At 43.0% G+C, this 20,190-nt stretch overlaps 1 protein-coding gene across 2 annotated transcripts in view; it reads left to right on the top strand.

Annotated features, from left to right (window-relative positions):
* The window catches only part of LOC147016015 (protein unc-13 homolog B-like), a 1,009,527-nt gene that overhangs the window by 467,661 nt on the left and 521,676 nt on the right, over positions 1-20,190 (top strand). For both annotated transcript variants that reach the window (XM_085848698.1, XM_085848699.1), the window contains one exon: positions 10,605-10,728. In XM_085848698.1, the coding sequence (XP_085704824.1) occupies positions 10,605-10,728 (124 nt within the window). The remainder of the gene's footprint in view (positions 1-10,604; positions 10,729-20,190) is intronic.

Consider the following 20,190-nt stretch of genomic DNA (forward strand, 5'->3'; position numbering starts at 1 on the left):
CTGACTCTCTGGTAATCTCTTCTACAGCCTATGTCTAGCCAAGCATGTGAAGTGGAATGCCTTGTTTTTTGCATCTTCGCTCACCCTTTAATCCACCCTGGACCAGCGTCATCACTGCTCATTTTCTCTCCCTTTTCTGTCCTATGAGTGAGGTTTACCACGTCCTCATTATAAGCCCCAGTAGGATTTTGATGCCCAAACTGAGTTTTGGGGTGGATATCGCATTCGTATGATGTATGAAACATGAAAATGGAAGGTGACTGTTTTTTTTTGACCCCATTAACAGGGTCAGGTGACCCCTTCATAACCTTGATCATTGTACGGCTACATCGATGTGGAAATGTGCACATTACAGCAATGCATGATCTCAGTGAGTCGCTCTAAGCATGTAAACTTGTAGTTTTTAAGATGTCCAATCGATTGAGACATGTTCCAATCTCATACGGGATAATGGTCAACCTGAGGTTCTCGGTCAAACCCCCAACTGACTTTTTTTTTTACTCAAAACTGCAATTTGATAGGTATTTTTTGAAACTTTTTTTTAGACCTTCAGGGAATCTGGTGGATTCCTCATCTCTAATCCTCTGTAATCATCTACACAGTCTCATCTGAAAATAAATCACAGACATCAAGAAGAATGTCTGATAATATTTCGCTGATAAGTGTCCTATGTAAAGAAAGAGGATATCCTGACCACCTCATGCCTGATCCTGGTCTTCATCAGATACTTAATAAAGCTCCTGGCCTCATGTTGTAACCCAAATTTGGTAGCATTATGACTGGTGGTTCTGGAGAAGAAGATTTTTTTGAGGCATTTATGCAATTTTCCCCAAAATTTACTGTCACCATTTTGAAACACTTCTGGTCACGTGATCGGCATGACTTCCACAATTTAACATTCTGACCCTGTCCTAATGTTGCAACCCAAATATGGTAGCATTCTGACTAGTGTGTCTGAAGAAGAAGATTTTTGAAGAGATGTATGCGACCGCCATTTTGACACACTTCCAGTCATGTGGTCGGCATGGCCTCCGCAATTTAACATCAGGACCCTGTCCTAATGTTGTCACCCACATTTGGTGACACTCTGACTGGTGGTTCTGGAGAAGAAGATTTTAAAAAGGATTTTATACGATTTTCTGGAAGATTGACTAATTCGGCCATTTTGACACACTTTCAGTCATGTGATCAGCATGACCTCAATGATTTAATATCCCTACCCTGGCCGAATGCTGCAACCAAAAACAATTAGTAGCATTCTGACCGGTGGGTCGAAGAAGATTTTGAAGGAATTGGCATGACGGCCATTTTGACACACTTCCGGTCACATGATCAGCATGACCTCCACAATTTAACATCCCTACCCTGGTCTAATGCTGTAACCCAAATTTGGTAGCATTCTGAATAGTAGGGCTGGAGAATCAGATCTTTGAAGGAATTTACTCAGTCCACCATTTTGACCTACTTAAAATCATGTGACCGGACGGAGCTTTGCAATCCCTGTTTCCAGCCAGGAGCAGAACATTGCTGCTAAATTTCAGTCAGATCAGCCCAGCGGTTTGGTCGGAGAAGTCGGAAATTAGGAGACGGATGGACGGACAAATAATAAGGCACGATGACAATACTTTATCTGGAATTCAGATTCCAGGTAAGCTAAAAATGTCAGCTCTTTGGTTTGACCTTGACCTTAGGGCATGACCTTGACCCTGTAGTGCCTTGGAACATGTGTCAATCGAATGGGCATCCTAAAACCTACAAGTTTACATACTTAGATCTTCTCAATCAGAACATGCATTGTTGTAAAATGCCCATTTCTACATTGATATAGCCATATAATGGCCAAGGTCATTAAGTTGTCACATGACCCCATTAATGGGGTCAAAAAATTGTCACCTTCCATTTTCGTGTTTCTTATGTCCTAAAGATGTGATATCCACCCCTAACTCAATTTGCGCATCAAATTCCTATTGAATTACAGTCACCTTACGATATTATCTTTTTCTACATTGTGCTTCTATTCCGTTGTTTTTGCTCTTGTTAAGTTGGCTTGCACACTCTCTTTACTCTCTCTCCCCAATTTTGCTCTATTTTCAACTTTATCTTTAAAAAAAATTAAGTGTCCACATGAGGATTGAGTTGAGTATTGTCAAAAACATCTGCATGTTTTCAGGTGAGTGAGGCGCATTGTCCACAAGCAGTTGGGTATGAGAGGGTAAGGTAGGTACAGGGAGCAAGGCGTTTGATATGCAAGATTTGGAAGCAAACATAATTGGGGCGATCAGCTTTCTCATGAGCAGTGTCAGCTGTGGAGTGGATATCACATCCTTATGATGCGGACATAGGGAATGTGTTTTTTTTTTAATGACATCAAAGGTGCCTTCGTTATGACGTCATAATTGCATATGTGGAACGCTACATCTGATCATTATGAAAAATTTTGACGGTTATCTCAGGATAAATTGGTCTACAGAAAAAAAGTAAAATTGATGACAAAATCGATCACGTGATTCAGCAGCCATATTGTTTTTGAAAGAAAACCTTCAAAAATCTTCTTCTCTGAAATGGAATCACAGATTGAGATGAAACCTTACACGTCTGACCGACTATCCACGAGGAACAAAACGGTCACACAAATGATGTTATAGGTCACATGGTTTGGCAGCCATATTGGATTTACCCAAAAACCTAAGAAAATCTTCTCCAGAACGGCTGGACAGATCGAAGGGAAACTTCACACAAATGTTCCCCAAACCTTGGAAATGCCAGTGTATTCTCGAATAATTGATAAGACACATGGTCTGCTAGCCATATTAGATTGAACAAAAATGTTTTTGTAAAAATTCTTTCTCTTGAACCTTCATCAATCAACGTGAAACTTCAAATGATGATTTAGTACTGATGGGAAATATACAGTATTCCCTGTGTCGTAAGTATTCCCTTTTATACAGTATTCCCTTTTATCCCTGTGTCGTAAGAGGCGAACAGGGTTGCGTCAGGAAGGGCATCCGGCGTAAAACGTGCCAAATCACTATGCGGATCATATGGATGATCCACTGTGGCGACCCGTAACGGAAGCAGCCGGAAGAAGAAGAAGAAGAAGAAGAAGAAGAAGAAGAAGAAAAAAAACAACAACAACAACAACTTCCGATATTTCGTCACATGCCTTGATTAAGCCATTAGCGAGATCCGTCATAATGTATTTACGTATTTACGAAATAAGCCTGGTGTTGGCGCATTGGTTAGGGCAGCGGCTTGGGATCCAAAAGGTCCTGAGTTCAAGTCCCGTTGAGCCACTGAATTAATACACCAGGAGGTTGACTCAGCCTGTCATCCTTCCGAGGTCGGCGAAATGAGTACCAGTATACTGGGCCGGTGTATACCCCGGTTAAAATAGGTGTACCATATCCCTGTGTCATAAGAGGCGACCAGGGTTGCGTCAGGAAGGGCATCCGGCGTAAAACATGTGCCAAATCACTGTGCGGATCATTCGGATGATCCGCTGTGGCGACCCCTAACGGGAGCAGCCGAAAGAAGAAGAAGAGGGTGTATTTACGAAATAAATAATGTATTTACGAAATTACAATACGATAAATGGAATAATCTTAAAATAGTAACGTGAACTTTTCGAAACTTCAAAGCAAATGTCCGAATATATTTAAAAGTTCATGATAGACGCTCTCAAAAGGCACCGTCAATGCGAGGATGTGTACATGTGCTTAGGATTTAAGGAGATCCGGATCTTGTATATATAAGAGCAGAGTCATAGAGGTTAAGGTTTTGTTCTTCACAAGAACAACAACAACAAGAAGAAGAACAAGAAGAACAATGCCGAGCTCTCTATGAGCAGCGTTCGCAAAATTGAATGTGGGTTCTTTTTGATTTTTTTTTTTTGAATAAGGCTCACTAGGCTGTGTCTGGATGGGTATGAGGGTACAGGAGAAGCAACTGCAATGTGAATCCTATCCTCCTGATAACTCCATCCTTGCTTTTTGCTTGTTCAAGTTCCTTCTGATTACTCTAACGCAGGACTGTACCTATTTGGTCTTCCATTTGATTTGAATTGAATTTATTTTAATCCCATTCTAAATTCAATTGAATAACTAGAGGGGGAGCACTTGGTAGATGGCAAAACCTCCGCCGCCAATAGTGCTAGGTCACTCAAGTGAACCTGATATCCTATTCATTCAATTTGCCATCAACAGTGCTCACAGAGTTGTAGTTTGCAACTTTCCCTTTTACTTTTAACTTTTGCATACTCAATTCATTCGTCATAACTAAATTCCTTGAGACAGAAATTGATTTTACGTGGGTATATCCACCTGAAGTTCCAAAATCAGCCGCAATTATAATTTTGGCATGTTTTTTGTTGGTCAGGTCAGGTCAGGTCAGGTATGGGAGCATGTGCCAGAACAGCGCGTCGCTGCGTCCACTTTCCGCCGGTACTCCAGGGACCTCCGTCTGGCCATCCCCCAGGCAGATGCCAGGCCCATCCCCATCTCCTTGAGATGATGGTCAACCTGCTGCAACCATGAGGCACGTGGTCGGCCCACTGGCCTCCTCCACTCATGAGACTCCCTCGCTGAGAGAATCTGGTGAGCAGGATCAGCGTCAGGAAAACGAGCCACATGTCCATACAGCCGCAACTGACGCTCACGGACTATGCAGGTAACAAATCTCATCCGAGTCTCTCTCAGCAACCGCTCGTTGGACACAAAATCCGACCAGCGATAGCCAAGGATTCTCCGAAGAGCTCTGGTACCAAAGGAATTAAGTCTCCGTCTCAGATCCTTGGTTAGAGTCCAAGTCTCGCACCCATAGAGCAAAACTGGAAGTACCAAGGACCTGAAGACTCGGACTTTCGTCCTCCCGCACAGGTACCGGCAGCGCCACACCCCATGATCCAGTGAATCCATGACTCCCCAGGCCCGACCCAGACATCTATTGACCTCTTACTCGCAGTCAGCAGAGACATGAATATCACTGCCAAGGTAAGTGAATCTCTCCACGACCTCAACATCCTCACCACAAACAGACACAGACAGGCCAGCAGCATCCAAGATGTCACCGAAAGCCTGGATCTTAGTTTTGACCCAAGAAACCCGTAATCCCAACGGCTCCGACTCCTCATTCAGCACCTCGAGGGCCCCCAAGAGGATGTCTAAAGTCTCCGCAAAGATGACTGCATCATCTGCAAAATCAAGGTCCGAGATCTTGACATTGCCAAACGATGCACCGCAGCTTGATCTCTCCGACATCCTCCCTAAAATCCAGTCCATACAAGTGCTGAAAAGTGTGGGGGCAAGTACACATCCCTGACGAACTCCAGTAACAACTGGAAATAAGTCAGAGATGGTACCACCACACTTCACAGCACTCTCAGTACCAGAGTAGAGTTCAGACATCAGATCGATCAGTTTTGGTGGCACCCCACGAAGACCAAGAATCCTCCAGAGGACATCCCGATTCACTGAATCGAACGCTTTACAGAGATCAACATAGGCTGCAAGCAGCCCCTGCCGAAACTCTCATCTGCGTTCGGTGAGGACACGAAGTGCAAGGATATGGTCAATCGTTGACCTCTTTGGTGTAAAGCCTGACTGCTCTGGACGCTGGTGCTCAAGCAGATGGTGGCGAACCCTATCAAGAATTATCCGAGCAAAGACCTTGCCCGGCACTGAGAGCAGCGTCACCCCTCGGTAGTTGTTGCAGTCTTGGCGATCACCCTTCCCTTTCCAGAGAGGGACAACAAGGCCCCTCTTCCAGTCAGTTGGGATGATGCCTGTGTTCCAGGCCGAGCACAAAACTGCATGCAGTGACACGAGTGCAGCATTTCCACCAGCCTTGAGAAGTTCAGCATGGATGCCACAGATCCCTGGAGCTTTGCCCCTTTTCAACTGGTTCACCGCAGCCCGTGTTTCCACAAGCGAAGGTGGACCACAGTTGATTCGAGGGTCAGCAACAGGGATTGTAACACCCTTGACGTCCAACTCGACAGCTGGGGGATCAGCCCGGTACAACGGGCCTTCACTTCAGACTCCTCTGTCAAGAGCTTACCACACTCTGCTCGAACTGCAGTGCTCCGAGGGATGGGCTTGGATGAACGTAATGCGCGAATTCCCCTGTAAGCGGGACGAGAATCACCTGTCCACAGGTGATGCTCTACCCCCTCACAGATTCCTCGCACATAGGCCTCCTTGTCCACCCTCAGTGCACGTACAGTTTTACGCCTCAGCTCCCTGAACAGCTCAGCTCTGCCATTCAGCCTGGCCCTGCGACTCTGGTCAATGGTATCCAGTGTCCCTTGAGAGACAAAATTCTTCTTTGCCCTGCGGTGAGCTCCAAGGCATCTTGGCAACGGTGGTCTTGAAGGCGCTCCACAACTCTTCAGGATCCCCCAAAGCACCCAGACCCCCCAAGTGTCCACTCAGCCTGTTCGCAAACTCCTCAGCTACTCTCTCATCCCTGAGCTTGGCAACATCCAGCCTCGGCTGGGATGGTACCATTCTCCAGGATTTAAGGTACAGCTTTAGAGTTGCTACAACAAGCCTGTGGTCAGTATTGAGGAACTGAGCACTCCGGTAGACCCTGCAGTTCTGGATCATCCTCCAACGACCGTTAATGAGGCATGGTCAATCTCCTTTGCCACACCGCCAGCGTTGGAATACCAAGTACAGCGATGAGCTTGTGGGCGCTGAAACCATGAACCAGCCACCCTAAGTCCATGACTTCTTGCAAAGTCAAGGAACTTAGTGCTATTCTGGTTCATAGTTCCTGACCCATAGGGACCAACACACACTTCATAACCATCCCTATCAGTTCCAGTCGATGCATTGAAATCCCCCAAGACTAGAAGTGTATCTCGTCTGGGGCACTGATCAACCACAGACTCGAGTGTGGCGGAGAATGTGTCCTTCACGGTGAGATCACTCGCCTCAGTCGGAGCATAAACAGAGACCAGGGAAATGACACCTAAGGAGTGACGAATCCTTAATCTCATAATACGCTCGTTGACCGGTGTTACCTCAATTATCATTGGGGTCAGCTTATTAGACACAGCTACAGCAACTCCTTGGGTATGGCAACCACCAGAGCGACCAGACCAATCGTAGGTGTAACCACCCACCATTATCTCGCCGCAATCCGGTCTCCGAACCTCAGAGAGAGCTGCAATCCCGATGTCCAAACGCTTGAGCTCAGATGATAACAGAGACAGGTGATCATCCTCTCTTAGGGATAGGACATTCCAGGCACCCACCCGAAGGGACCGCCTCAGGTTAACCCAAGGAGACCGCCGTCTGGTGGACGACACCTCAGCACCACTTCGACACACTCTCCCGCAATCTGACCCAGGGATGTTACCCCGTGGTTTCCCTCCTATCATCAAAGATTGGGGGTCCCGAAGGCTTTGCCCCAATCCCGTAATCCGGTGAGCTGCCCTGCGAAGGGAAGCTGCACAGGAGGTACTCCCCCGGAGTGGGTTTTCAGATTTTTTTGCGTTTTTGCATTTTGCGGAATGAAGGGTTTTACGGTGGCCGGAGTGCAAATCCTGCCACCAACCTCCTGATAAAAAGTAACCCAACTGCAGGAGGACGTCCGCAGACACAGTTGGGCACTAGATATGGATGGCCGTTGGCTCACAAGGAGGTCCTCCGCCCTTTGACAGGTTTTGTTTTTAATCCTGCTGGGTGTCCATATCCAAACACCCCTGCACCAGAAAACCTGGTGGGGGAGACGGTTTAGTCGCCGACAACCCGACCATGGAACAGGTTAGTACAGGTTTACATGGTATCTGTAGCAGGTCACAGATCGAACCTGACCTGACATGAGAAATCACTTATATATATTTTTTTGTTTTGTTGGAAATTTTTTTGTTGGAAACATTTTTGTTGGAAATCACTTATAACATGTAGAAATGCAAAAAAAAAATCGAAATTTTGTTCAAAAAAAAGTTGCAAAATTTTTTTTTTCTCCAACAATTTTTTTTTGGGGGGTGGTTTTGGAAATCACTTAAAACATGTAGAAATGCAAAAAAAAAAATTCAAATATTTTTTCAAAATGGCCGCCATAGCGGCCATATTGGATTTTGGACCAAGTCCAAAATCTAATGGCATGATCCTTGGACCATACCTAATCCCCCCACCAAGTTTCGTCGAAATCCGTCGAGGAGTTTTTCCGTAATACTGTTCACAAACAAACAAACAGAAAGGGGTGAAAACAGTAACCTCCGATCTTCGATGGCGGAGGTTAACTCGAGGGGGAGCACCTGGGAGAGTGCAAAACCTCCGCCACCAATACTGCTGGGTCACTCAAGTGAACCTTATATCATTCATTAAATATGATGTCAACAGTGCTGACAGTTATAGTTCTTTTCTCCAACATTTTTTTTTTGGGGGGGGGGGGTGGTGGAAATCACTTAAAACATCAAGAAATGCAAAAAGAAGAAATCGAAATTTTGTTGAAAAAAAAGTTGCAAAAAATTTTTTTTTCTCTAACAATTTTTTTTTGGGGGGGGTTAGAAATCACTTAAAACATGTAGAAATGCAAAAAAAAAATTCTCTTACAATTTTTTTTTTTTGGGGGGGGGGGGGGTTGGAAATCACTGAAAACATGTAGAAATGCAAAAAAAAATCCTTTTTTGGGGCGGGGTAACAATTTTTTTTGGGGGGGGTTGGAAATCACTTAAAACATGTAGAAATGCAAAGAAATAATTTTTTCTTCTCTAAATTTTTTTTTTGGGGAGGGGGGATTGGAAATCACTTAAAACATGTGGAAATGCAAAAGAAAAAATTTTTTTCTCTAAATTTTTTTTTTGGGGGGGGGGGGTTGGAAATCACTTAAAGCATGAAGAAATGCAAAAAAAACCTTTTTTCTCTATTTTGGGGGGGGTTACAATTTTTTGGGGGGGAGGGGTTGGAAATCACTTAAAACATGTAGAAATGCAAAAAAAAACATTTTTTTTTCTCTAACAATTTTTTTGGGGTTGAGGGGTACCAAGTCCAAAATTTAATGGCATGATCCTTGGACCATACCTCACCCCCCACCAAGTTTCGTCGAAATCCGTCGAGGAGTTTTTGCATAATACTGTTCACAAACAAACAAACAAACTAGAGGGGGAGCACTCGGTAAAGTGCAAAACCTCCGCCGCCAATACTGCTAGGTCACTCAAGTGAACCTGATATCCTATTCATTCAATTTGACGTCAACAGTGCTCACAGAGTGATAGTTTGCAACTTTCCCTTTTACTTTTAACTTTTACATACTCAATTCATTCGTCATAACTAGATTCCTTGAGACAGAAATTGATTTTACGAGGGTATATCCACCTGAAGTTCCAAAATCTGCCGCAATTATAATTTTGGAATGTTTTTTGTTGGAAATCACTTATAACATGTAGAAATGCAAAAAAAAAAAAATCAATTTTGTTGAAAAAAAAAAGTTGCAAATTTTTTTTTCTCCAACAATTTTTTTTTGGGGGGGGTGGGGGGGTTGGAAATCACTGAAAACATGTAGAAATTGAAAAAAAAATTCAAATATTTTTTCAAAATGGCCGCCATAGCGGCCATATTGGATTTTGGACCAAGTCCAAAATCTGATGGCATGATCCTTGGACCATACTTAATTCCCCCACCAAGTTTCGTCGAAATCCGTAGAGGAGTTTTTCCGTAATACTGTTCACACACAAACAAACAGAAAGGGGTGAAAACAGTAACCTCCATCCATCTTTGAAGATGGCGGAGGTTAATAATAAATGTCATGGGTCAGCGTCAGGTATCCAATCAAAGCAGGATGTCTTAGTACCTCGTCATCACTTCCAGCAGTTATAAAGTGGCAGTTGTAGTTATGTCTATTGTTTATTATGTAACACACCCGTACACAAATGCCACACAAATGCCACACAAAATACACGACACAAAACTACACAAACACCACACAAAACAAATCTTGGCAAGGGTCCGCAATCTCAGATTGCTCTTTTTCTTGTTTTTGGCTTTGTGGAATGATGTGATGTCAGTCTGGTGGCTGAGGAGGGCCATGTAGCATTGGGATTCCCTTGTATGATTTACTTGTGAATGTCTGCAGCTGTAAACGAACCCGGGTCGGGTTTGAAACGGGAAAATGCTGACCTTGTGTCAAAAAGCTTACGTTGTGTTGAACCCCATAACTTGCTCTACAGTACATAATTTGCTTTCACTCACCATGCTATGTGGAATCGACACAACTCACCCCATTTTATAAAAAATAAAAAACCTACCATAACTTATCACAAGGAGGAAGCTCCAGTACATTTGTTTCCGACACACACTGTTTAGAAATCTTAATAACTGACCACATACACAAGAAACCACTTCAAAAATCATCATCCTGTTTGCAAGTGGAGTCATGTTGACTTATTTTGGACATAGGTTCGATATTCAATAATAATATCAACCTTGAGGCTAATTTGCTATGTTTTAATGATTTTCATTTAAATTTCCTGTTTACTATGTGAATTTTGAAATATGCATCATTGCATTACTCAGGCTGAGACTAATGTCATGTATATTTCAATATTGGTAATAATTCTGGTGCTGCTTTTGGCATGGCATGCTTTTTTGCTTGTGCAGGAGGGAGCAGGGGAATGGTTGGCACTCAGTTCGGACGTGTTGATGAATGGTAGTGAAGTGTGCGGCACGAAGAACCCGACTCCACATCAGATACTGCTTGATCTGCACTTCGAATCTCCCTGTGGTGAGGCTACCAACCTCACAGCCACTTCTCTATGTACTTCACCTCTGCTTACGAGTCCTCGAGCTCTCGCTTGAACTATAATTAATTATTTTTATCCATCATTGCACTTGTTTGTACATCTTAAAGCTGTGCTCTAAAAGCAATGTTAATTTTAATTTTACTTGTTCACCACCAATTGTGGAACTGACTGAGCCCATACTCTTTGCAAAGTACCAGGGTGCTGACATGACAAGTCATGAACGTTTCCATTGCTAGAATTTATCTAAGATGGGTTGCCATTCCGTCACAGGGTGTAGATTATTTTGCTGGACATCCACAGGAATTTTCGAACCCACACCAATGAGAGCAATGCACCAATGATTTATATATTCAAACACCAAGCTGCTCAAAAATGTGAAAGTATATACATGATGAGATTTTTTTTCCCAGACATTTAAAATGGTGTATAAGGGGACCTTCTATACCTATCGCATGAAGGACAATGGCATGTGAACAGTCCACAAAACGACACAGTGTACCGTATATCTCGGGGAAATGAAACTAAAGCCTGGGATCCCACCTTAATGAAGGATGTGCACATTTTGGAACACCAAATATTTGACCTTGCAATCCCAGCATCATGAACTACGTGCTTAGTTAACCCAATAGTAAGAATATGCAAATGTAGTGTAGTCACAGGAGAATATATATGATAAAGTTGTGAATGTGGTGTGTTACAGTTTGGTGTGTGATAGGTGTTAAAATAGTTTTGTGCTGAAACCGTTTTATTTGGAACACAGGGGAGCAGAGGAACCGTCATTATTTAAGCATAGCTGCTTCATGAAGAAGGCTTTTGCACCTGCCTGTTCCAAAAATCGAAGCAGTGCCTTAGTGCAAACCCAGTTGGAAGGTGGCTATGATCTGGAATGAAAATTAATTTTACAGATTGAGATAAACTGCAGATGTGAAGCCAAGACAAATGACAATAATATCAAACACCACGTTGGAAGAATCCTGTTGAATGCAGCTGGTGTGCCCACACCTGCACAGTGTGGGACTCCGTAGCAGCTTTTCCTTTATCACCACATGTGCATCAATAATAAAATCACTCTCTCAGTGAATAATGCCAACCGTTTTAACAGTGGCTCAGAATGAGTGCAAGCAAAATAGGATGAACTGCATACCTGAGGGAGAGGCATTTCATTGCCGTAGTTCCCTGATAATTTCATCAGGTAAACAAGACTATGCTGGACAAACAATTTGTTCATTGGGCAACCATCATCGAGTGAACCTGTCATGTGGGTTGGGGTTTTTGCTTTGAATAATAAATACTGATTTTTCTGAAAAATTACAGGAAATGTTTTAAGAAAATTATGCATTACTTGAGTTACAACATGGTGTGGACAAGGCATGACATTGCGAAGTACTGTGCCTCATATGGGTCACGTTGTGACTGCTGACTTGCTAGGTAGGACTGCTGGCAATCATGTGATTTTTGATTTTTTGTAATGCCGTGGAACAGGGTCGTCCACATGAATCATTATCCTCTCCGAGAAAATAGCATTGTGCATTGTTGTTGTTGTGTTACATGGAGGTGACTGAAGAACATGAGTGAGAAAACAGCATGCGGTTGTGAGCACATGGATTGACAACAAGCCACACTCAACAGTTCTTTCATTCATGCGTGGCTTCTTGTCAGCAGTTTTATTTATTTATTTTACATACAAAATTTGGGCTCATGGAAGAGTTAAGTGGTAGAACAGGAGCAAACGTTAGAGGTGGGTTTCTGGTGGAGGGTCTTCACGATTATTGAGAAAGCAAGAATCAAGGAGGGAAAGGAAAAAAGAAGAACTGCCAATCATGCTGCTATTAATGCAAAGCAAGCACATTATATTTTTATGCCTTCATATTATTAAATGCCGTGTAAGTCCAGATGACTCAGACAATTTAATATCGACACTATTTCATGCCATGTAAGTCTGTATATCACTAATGTAGTCTTACCTCGCAGTCTTGCTCAAATCATCACTCTCCTTTGCTCCCTCAAAAAAACATTAAAATCCCAGTCTCCATTTCACATCCCACGAGACTTGAACCACAAGCCCTGAAAGTGCGACATATTTATGAAATCGTCACAGTGATTTGAGATTTTTTTATTTTTAAATTATTATTATTATTATTATTATTGTTGAAAATGTCGGATATTTTATGAGTGAAGTGACACAGGGTAAAGAGGTAATGTACAAATAATAATAATAATAATATGAACATTTCTGTTGCGCCACTATCCGTCAAGTAATGACGCTCATGGTGTGGTACAAAACAACACAGAATTAATCACCAAGCTAAAACATTTAAACATCTTAATCTACAATAAAATAACAATTTATTTCATCATAACAATTCATTTCATTAACAAATAAAAATCATAAATTCAATATCATTCAATTAAAATTGTTCTTCAAAGAGATGGATCTTTAGTGTGCCTTTAAAAGCAGTATGGGAGAATAAACTACGGATAGTTTGCAGAAGTTTATTTCAAAGATGAGGACTGGCATGAGAAAAGGATCTGTCCCCCCCCCCCCCAATAATTATGTGTTTGGGGTATAACAATTAAATGAGCATAAGATGAACAAAGATGTCTACTGGGATTGCAATGAATAATTAAACTCTTATTATAACAATGCAAGCAATGAAACACCAGCAAAAAAACTTTAACACAATTGGATCACAAACTGGGAGCCAATGGTATGTTTTGAGTATTGCTGTGGTATTAGTGGGGCAACTTAGCATAACAAATGTACATTTTGTGAGGAAAGCACCAAATTTGGCACACTGGTAGCCTATCATATTATGAACAGATTTGGATATTGGGCCATCTCAAAATTTTTGATGGCAGTGGAAAATGGCTGCCACAGCCATCAGCGGCTGAATTTGAGATGGCCCAATATCCAAATCTGCTCATAATATGATAGGCTACCAGTGTGCCAAATTTGGTGCTTTCCTCACAAAATGCACATTTGTTATGCTAAGTTGCCTCACTATATGGGTTCCACAAGTGGACAGTGTGACAACAGGTGTGGCAGTATTTTGTAATAACATGGGGCCCCATGTGACCAATCGTGGTTCATAATCTTTCAAGATGCCCCCCACCTCCCAGAGGGTGGGGTCTCACTTTGCAAACAAAACATATCAATTTGTGATTTGTGATAAACACAGTGCAAAGAGAATGCTCCATCTCAAGGAAAGAAAGCACTTTAACATAATGAATCGATTAAAACAAATGTTTTCCCCTGATGTTTAATTCGACAGGACTATTACAAAATTGGGGAGTGAGGCTCATAGAGAAAACAGGGTAAGTGCAATAATAACGATGTTTAATGCATACAGATGAAACAATAACTACAATAAAATATGTGTAAATCCAATTTATTGTATGATCACAAAACATCCCCTCATTAGTAAATAGACCTACCCCTGGACACGGTGGAACATTCTGGTTTGAAAAATCAGAAGTGTGTCAAAGCATCTGTCCCAAGGATGAAACAAACCAACCTGATTTATTTACTTTTAGCTCTTCCACAACACTCACCTATATATCCCAAAATAAAAAATATTGCAACCATGTCTGAAGGAAGCAGTTCAATTTGCCATTTTTAATATGAAATAAGCAAAGCTGAGAAATGAATGAAACCCTTTAGAATTCCTCTTTAGAACCCTTTAGACTTAAACATGGTGGGTTGGAGGGGTTCTTTTTTGATGGGCGGATGGAAGGAAGGACATACCAGATATTGAAGTGAATGGCCTCCACAAAGTGGTGATTGGCATGATCTCCACATTTTAACATCAGGACCCTGTCCTAATGATGTAACCCAAATTTGGTAGGATTCTGACTGATAAATCTGGAGAAGAAGATTTTTGAAGGAATTTTCGAAGTCCTTCCTTCCATGCTTCCTCTTCTCCAATGGCTTGATTTCCGATCATCAATTTGGTTTCAGACCAGGTCACTCTCCCTGGTCATATGTTGCTTCTGCTCACCCAACAATGGATAGAGGTATTCAATGCCAGACATGAAATCAGAGCCGTATCCCTGGACATATCACGTGCTTTTGACACAGTCTGGCATCCTACTCTGCTCACCAAACTCTCTTTCTATGGTATTCAAGGCCATCTCCACTCATGGCTCGCAGACTTCCTCTCCTGTCGCAGTCACCATGTGGCCCTAAATGGAGTTCTTTCATCCCCTCTTCCTGTCCAGGCTGGAGTTCCTCAAGGTAGCGTTCTGGGCCCTGTTCTTTTTCTGGTTTTCATCAATGATCTCTCCGACTCTCTGGAAAATCCTCTTTATCTCTTTGCTGGTGACTCCACCCTCTGTCGTACCATCTGTCATCCGTCAGAAAGGCAAGCCGCAGCTTCTTTTCTCTCTGCAGATCTGGACAACATCACAAACTGATCCAACACGTGGAATATGTCTTTCAATCCTGACAAATCTCACACTCTCACTATGTCTCTCTGAAAGGACCGTTTAGAACCCCCCCTCCATCTACTTTCTCAGCAATCCTCTTGAAGAAGTCCTTTCATTCAAGCTCCTAGGTCTCACTATCTGCCATGATCGTTCCTGGGAAAGCCACATTTCCAACCTCGCCTCCAAAGTCAGTCACCGACTGGGAATCCTCCATTTGTGCAAACTCCTTCCTCGGCCCACCTGAGCTCATGATGACATACAAAGCTTTCATCCGCAGCCTGGTGGAGTACTGGTCTCCTCTCTGGGCTGATACTCCTGCCTATCACTTCTCTCAGCTTCACGTTGTGGAAACCAAGGCATTTAGGATCATTGGTATCTTCTGCGATGAGGCTGAGTCTTTGAGCCTCTTACTCTCTCACCACAGGCAACTCAATGGTCTTTCTGTCTTCTACCATCTCCTCTCCGGTCTCGCCCCCCCCCCCGCCGCTCTGTCTGCAATTTGTCCCCACCATATTTTTGCAGGGCGCTCAAGGTCCGCCAACAACCTCCTTCTGGTAAAACTACCAAAATCACGGATCACTGCTCACCTTCACTCTTTCATTCCTCTTTTTTCCAACCTTTGGAATAAACTCCCACACTGTCTTTAATTTTTTTTTGACCGACTTAAAGTCACATGACTGTAACGAGCTTTGCAATCCCCGTTAGCAGTCAAGAGCGGAAAGTTGCTGCCAAGTTTCAGCCAGATCGGCCCAGTGGTTTGGCCGGAGAAGTCGAAATAGGAGACGGACGGACGGTCGGTCGGACGGACGGTGCATGATGACAATCCCTGATTTGGAAATTCACTTCCAGATAAGCTATGAATTCAGATTCTGTGCACCTTTAAGCTTCCAAAAATTATTGTTTCAATTCTTCTTTTGCTTTCTCAATGCACTTTTTTCAAACCTACTTTACTGAGGGTCAGCGAAGTGGTCGTCGCTGGGCTGGCGGATAATATTTCCTGCCGTATCAATGAAGCCATGCAGATCAGAAAAATGATATTTCATGTCGATGTGTCTTTTTCTAAAAGTCTGGTCGAGGAATTTAATAATTTGGGTTGGTAAAACATTGGAATCATTAGTTGTCGGGGAATCTTCAATGCCATAGGATTCCCCCTCAGACCTATCAGAAGCACAGTCCGGGAACTTGTGATCACTGTTCCTGAGACACTGACCGAGGTAACCTGTGGTGTGAAATTGTCAGCCTGCACTGTTTTAGTTGGAGCAGGAAGGAGTGGAGGTTATAAAGGAACCTCGGGCAATGTGGGCAGAAGTGGGGAGTCTGCAACAGATTCGACAATTTGTGGTTCTTTTTCAGTACTATCATTGTGCTCAGGCAGGTTATCTGATGCAGCTAGCACAGCGGCTATTGGGGTTAAAAAGTTCTTACGAGGTAAGTTGGGTGCACTGTGAAAACGGTTTGGGGGGGGAGGGTGGGGGGGGATGAAAGGTAAAATCTATTTTTGGTCATTTTTTTTACCGTTTGAGTTTCGACATGACACCTGATCATTCACACAAGAAGGAAACAACACAGTTGTGCTTTTAACCTTTACTGGAGGAGAAACACGATTTTCCTCCATGACATCCTGAGGGCCAATCTCAGGTACAGGCAGGAGAGGCAACATTTTCATGTAAAAGTGACTTATACCGATTACTCTTGGTTGTCTGGTCAGATAAAACTTGAGCTGTGTCTGACGTTTCAGATTCTAAAACCACCACCTTTTCCGAATGAGGTGTAGAGGCATTCTGACGTGTTTCCTCTTCCTCAAAGAGGAAACTAGTGTGAAACCATCCCAAACATTATTGTTCATCGGAGGCTTTTGAAAATGATGCTTTGTCATCTGAGACATTAACTAGGGTGGATTCCATAACAGTATCAAGAGGAGCAGATGAAGCAGCATTGGCCGAATAAGCCATCTGCACAGGTGCAGAGGGTGCCAATTGGGGAAAGGAACGTTTCAGGTGACCAAAATTCCCACAGGTAAAGCATTTTAACGTTTCCATTGATCAGTACTCAGGTTGTTTGGTTTGTTTTCCCTCTAAAAATGTTGGGTATTTTGGGTTGTATAACATTACAATCTTCTTAGATATTGATAACACTGAACAACAAATTTCAAAAAAAATTTTTTACTGGAGATGTGTAAAGTGATTTAGACTAATTTGGGTACGCTGATTTCAAAAATCATAACCGTTTTGCTGTATCACGTCAGGATTTTCAGGAACAGAAATATTCCCATTGCCTAGAAGTCAGGATTTCAATGAAATTTACATATGTCTTTAACATGTCTATTTCGTACAATTGTTGTTAACTTGTGTTATATTTCTTTCTTTCAGATAAAGATGAGTAGGCGTTCCTGTACCAATCATCCTGACAACTTCTGTTATGTCTGTGGTCGGTATACCAAAAAAGATCAACAGCGAAGTATATCGACAGCAGTGAAAATGAAGGCCGCCTACTTTCACTACTTCGGGTGTAAGGTGGGGGACCAAGAACAGAGCTGGGCACCACACATCTGCTGCACAAGCTGTCACACAACCTTGACTCAGTGGTTGGTGGGCAAGCGCGCGAGCATGCCATTTGCAGTGCCCATGATATGGCGTGAGCCGCAGAATCATCATGATGATTGTTATTTCTGCTGCACAAGCATCGCCGGCTTCAACAAGAAGAATAAAGGTCACATCAAGTACGCTGACTGCGTCTCTGCTCGTAAACCCGTGCCTCATGATGACGAGAACCCCGTTCCAACACCTCCAGCTGATCAGAACATAGCTGTAAGCAGTGGTGAAGAGGATGGTGATGATGAACCTTTTGAACCCGACACTCAAGAATCACACCTTCTGAACCAGGGAGACTTAAATGATCTTGTAAGAGATCTCTCGCTGTCAAAGGCGAAGGCAGAGCTGCTTGGATCAAGGCTGCAGCAGTGGAATCTACTTGAACCTAACACCAAGATATCCTTGTTCAGAGCACGTCACAGAGACATGGCTGAGTTCTTTGAGATGCAAGACACGATGACATTCTGCAGTGACATCAACGGTCTGTTGAAAGAACTTGGGTGTGATCACGATCCTGCAGACTGGCGCCTCTTCATCGACTCGGGGAAGAACAGCTTGAAGGCTGTTTTGCTCCACAATGGCAACGAGAAACCATCAGTCCCACTGGCTCACGCGTTCGGCATGACAGAGACCTATGAGACTATGCGGCAGCTGCTTGATTCCATCAAGTACAATGACTTCAACTGGCACATCTGCGGAGACTTGAAAGTGGTGGCGCTGTTGTTAGGGCTGCAGTCAGGCTACACGAAATACATGTGCTTCCTTTGTCTCTGGGATAGCAGAGACGACAAGAATCACTGGACGAAGAAAGATTGGGAAGAGCGAAAAGAGCATGTACCTGGTCGACACAACGTGAAGCATGTCGCCCTTGTCGACCCAGCCAAGGTTTTCCTTCCACCACTCCACATAAAGCTCGGCTTGATGAAAAGTTTTGTACGGGCAATGGATCTGAATGGGCGTGGGTTTTTATCAATGAATGGGTATTTAGCATACCTCAAGGAAAAGTTTGGCAACACCTTGTCGGAGGCCAAGATCAAGGCTGGTGTCTTTGTTGGACCGCAAATCCGACAGATTATGAAGGACGAAACTTTTCCGACAACTCTAAACCCCAAAGAGCTGGCAGCGTGGAGGAGCTTCAAAGCTGTGACGGACAACTTCTTGGGGAACGAGCGCGCGGACAACTATGAAGAAATAGTGCAGCAGCTGCTGGAGTCCTTCAGGAAACTTGGCTCCAGGATGTCCCTGAAAATCCATTTCCTACACCAGCACCTGAACTTCTTCCCTGACAACTTGGGAGCAGTCTCGGACGAGCACGGCGAGCGATTCCACCAAGAGATTTCACTCATGGAGACGCGTTACCAAGGGCGGCACAACCCGAACATGATGGGCGATTTCTGCTGGTTCCTGCATCGTGAAACTGACACAGAGCAGCACAAACGCAAAGCCAAATGCCTAAAGCATTTTTAATTACATTCTAGTGGAGTTTTTCTGTAATTTCTATAATTTTGAAGCATTCATGATGAAATAAATGAATAAATGAATTTTTGTAAATTTCATTGAAATCCTGACTTCTAGGCAATGGGAATATTTCTGTTCCTGAAAATCCTGACGTGATACAGCAAAACGGTTATGATTTTTGAAATCAGCGTACCCAAATTAGTCTAAATCACTTTACACATCTCCAGTAAAAAATTTTTGTTGTTCCGTGTAATTAACTGCTTGACATTTTTTTTCCATATACTGGATATCTTCTTTACACTTCAGGTCACTTATGGAACGACGAGACAAGACGTTTTTTCTTCTCTTTGAATAACGGTGATTTTAAAGACACCTCTTTATAATTTTTTTTCGCTTTTTATTACTTATTTTCCTTTTTTTCTGATGAAGTTGTCTCAAAAACGTTTTGTTAAGTTTGACGATTTGTCTTTCTTTTTTATCAGCCAGCACAGCATACCTTGAGAGAGCCAAATTGTGTTTGCCATTGACAATTGCAATGTCATGGTGGCAGCCAACAATTCTGTCCTTTCTCGCTGAAAGGAGAAAAACCACAAGGTGTTCAGCATTATGTTTTTTTTTTGTCATCTTCGAAACCTGTGTGTGAAATATGTCATGAAGAAAATCTCTGTTCCTGTGGATGATTTCTTTTTGGGCATTTTCTACTTTTGAAAACACAGCTCAAAAATAAAAACAGGGTGCAGAGGTGGAGGCTATTGCAGCTGTTTGCTGAGGTTGACTTGCAGGAAACGCTAAAGAACTGTCAAACTAGATGGTTGTCATGGGAAAAGATGTGCAACAGAACTATAAGTCAATAACCTGCACAAGGTTAGGTTAGGTATTGAAGCTTGTGCCGGAGCAGCGCATCGCTGCGTCCACTTTCCATCGGGACTCCAGGAGTGTTTATCTGGTCATCCCCTGAGCAGATGCCTG

Source organism: Eptatretus burgeri, chromosome 12 (assembly GCF_056783735.1).
Source record: "Eptatretus burgeri isolate ZD-2024b chromosome 12, Ebu_testis_v1, whole genome shotgun sequence".
Taxonomy (NCBI): Eukaryota; Metazoa; Chordata; class Myxini; order Myxiniformes; family Myxinidae; genus Eptatretus; species Eptatretus burgeri.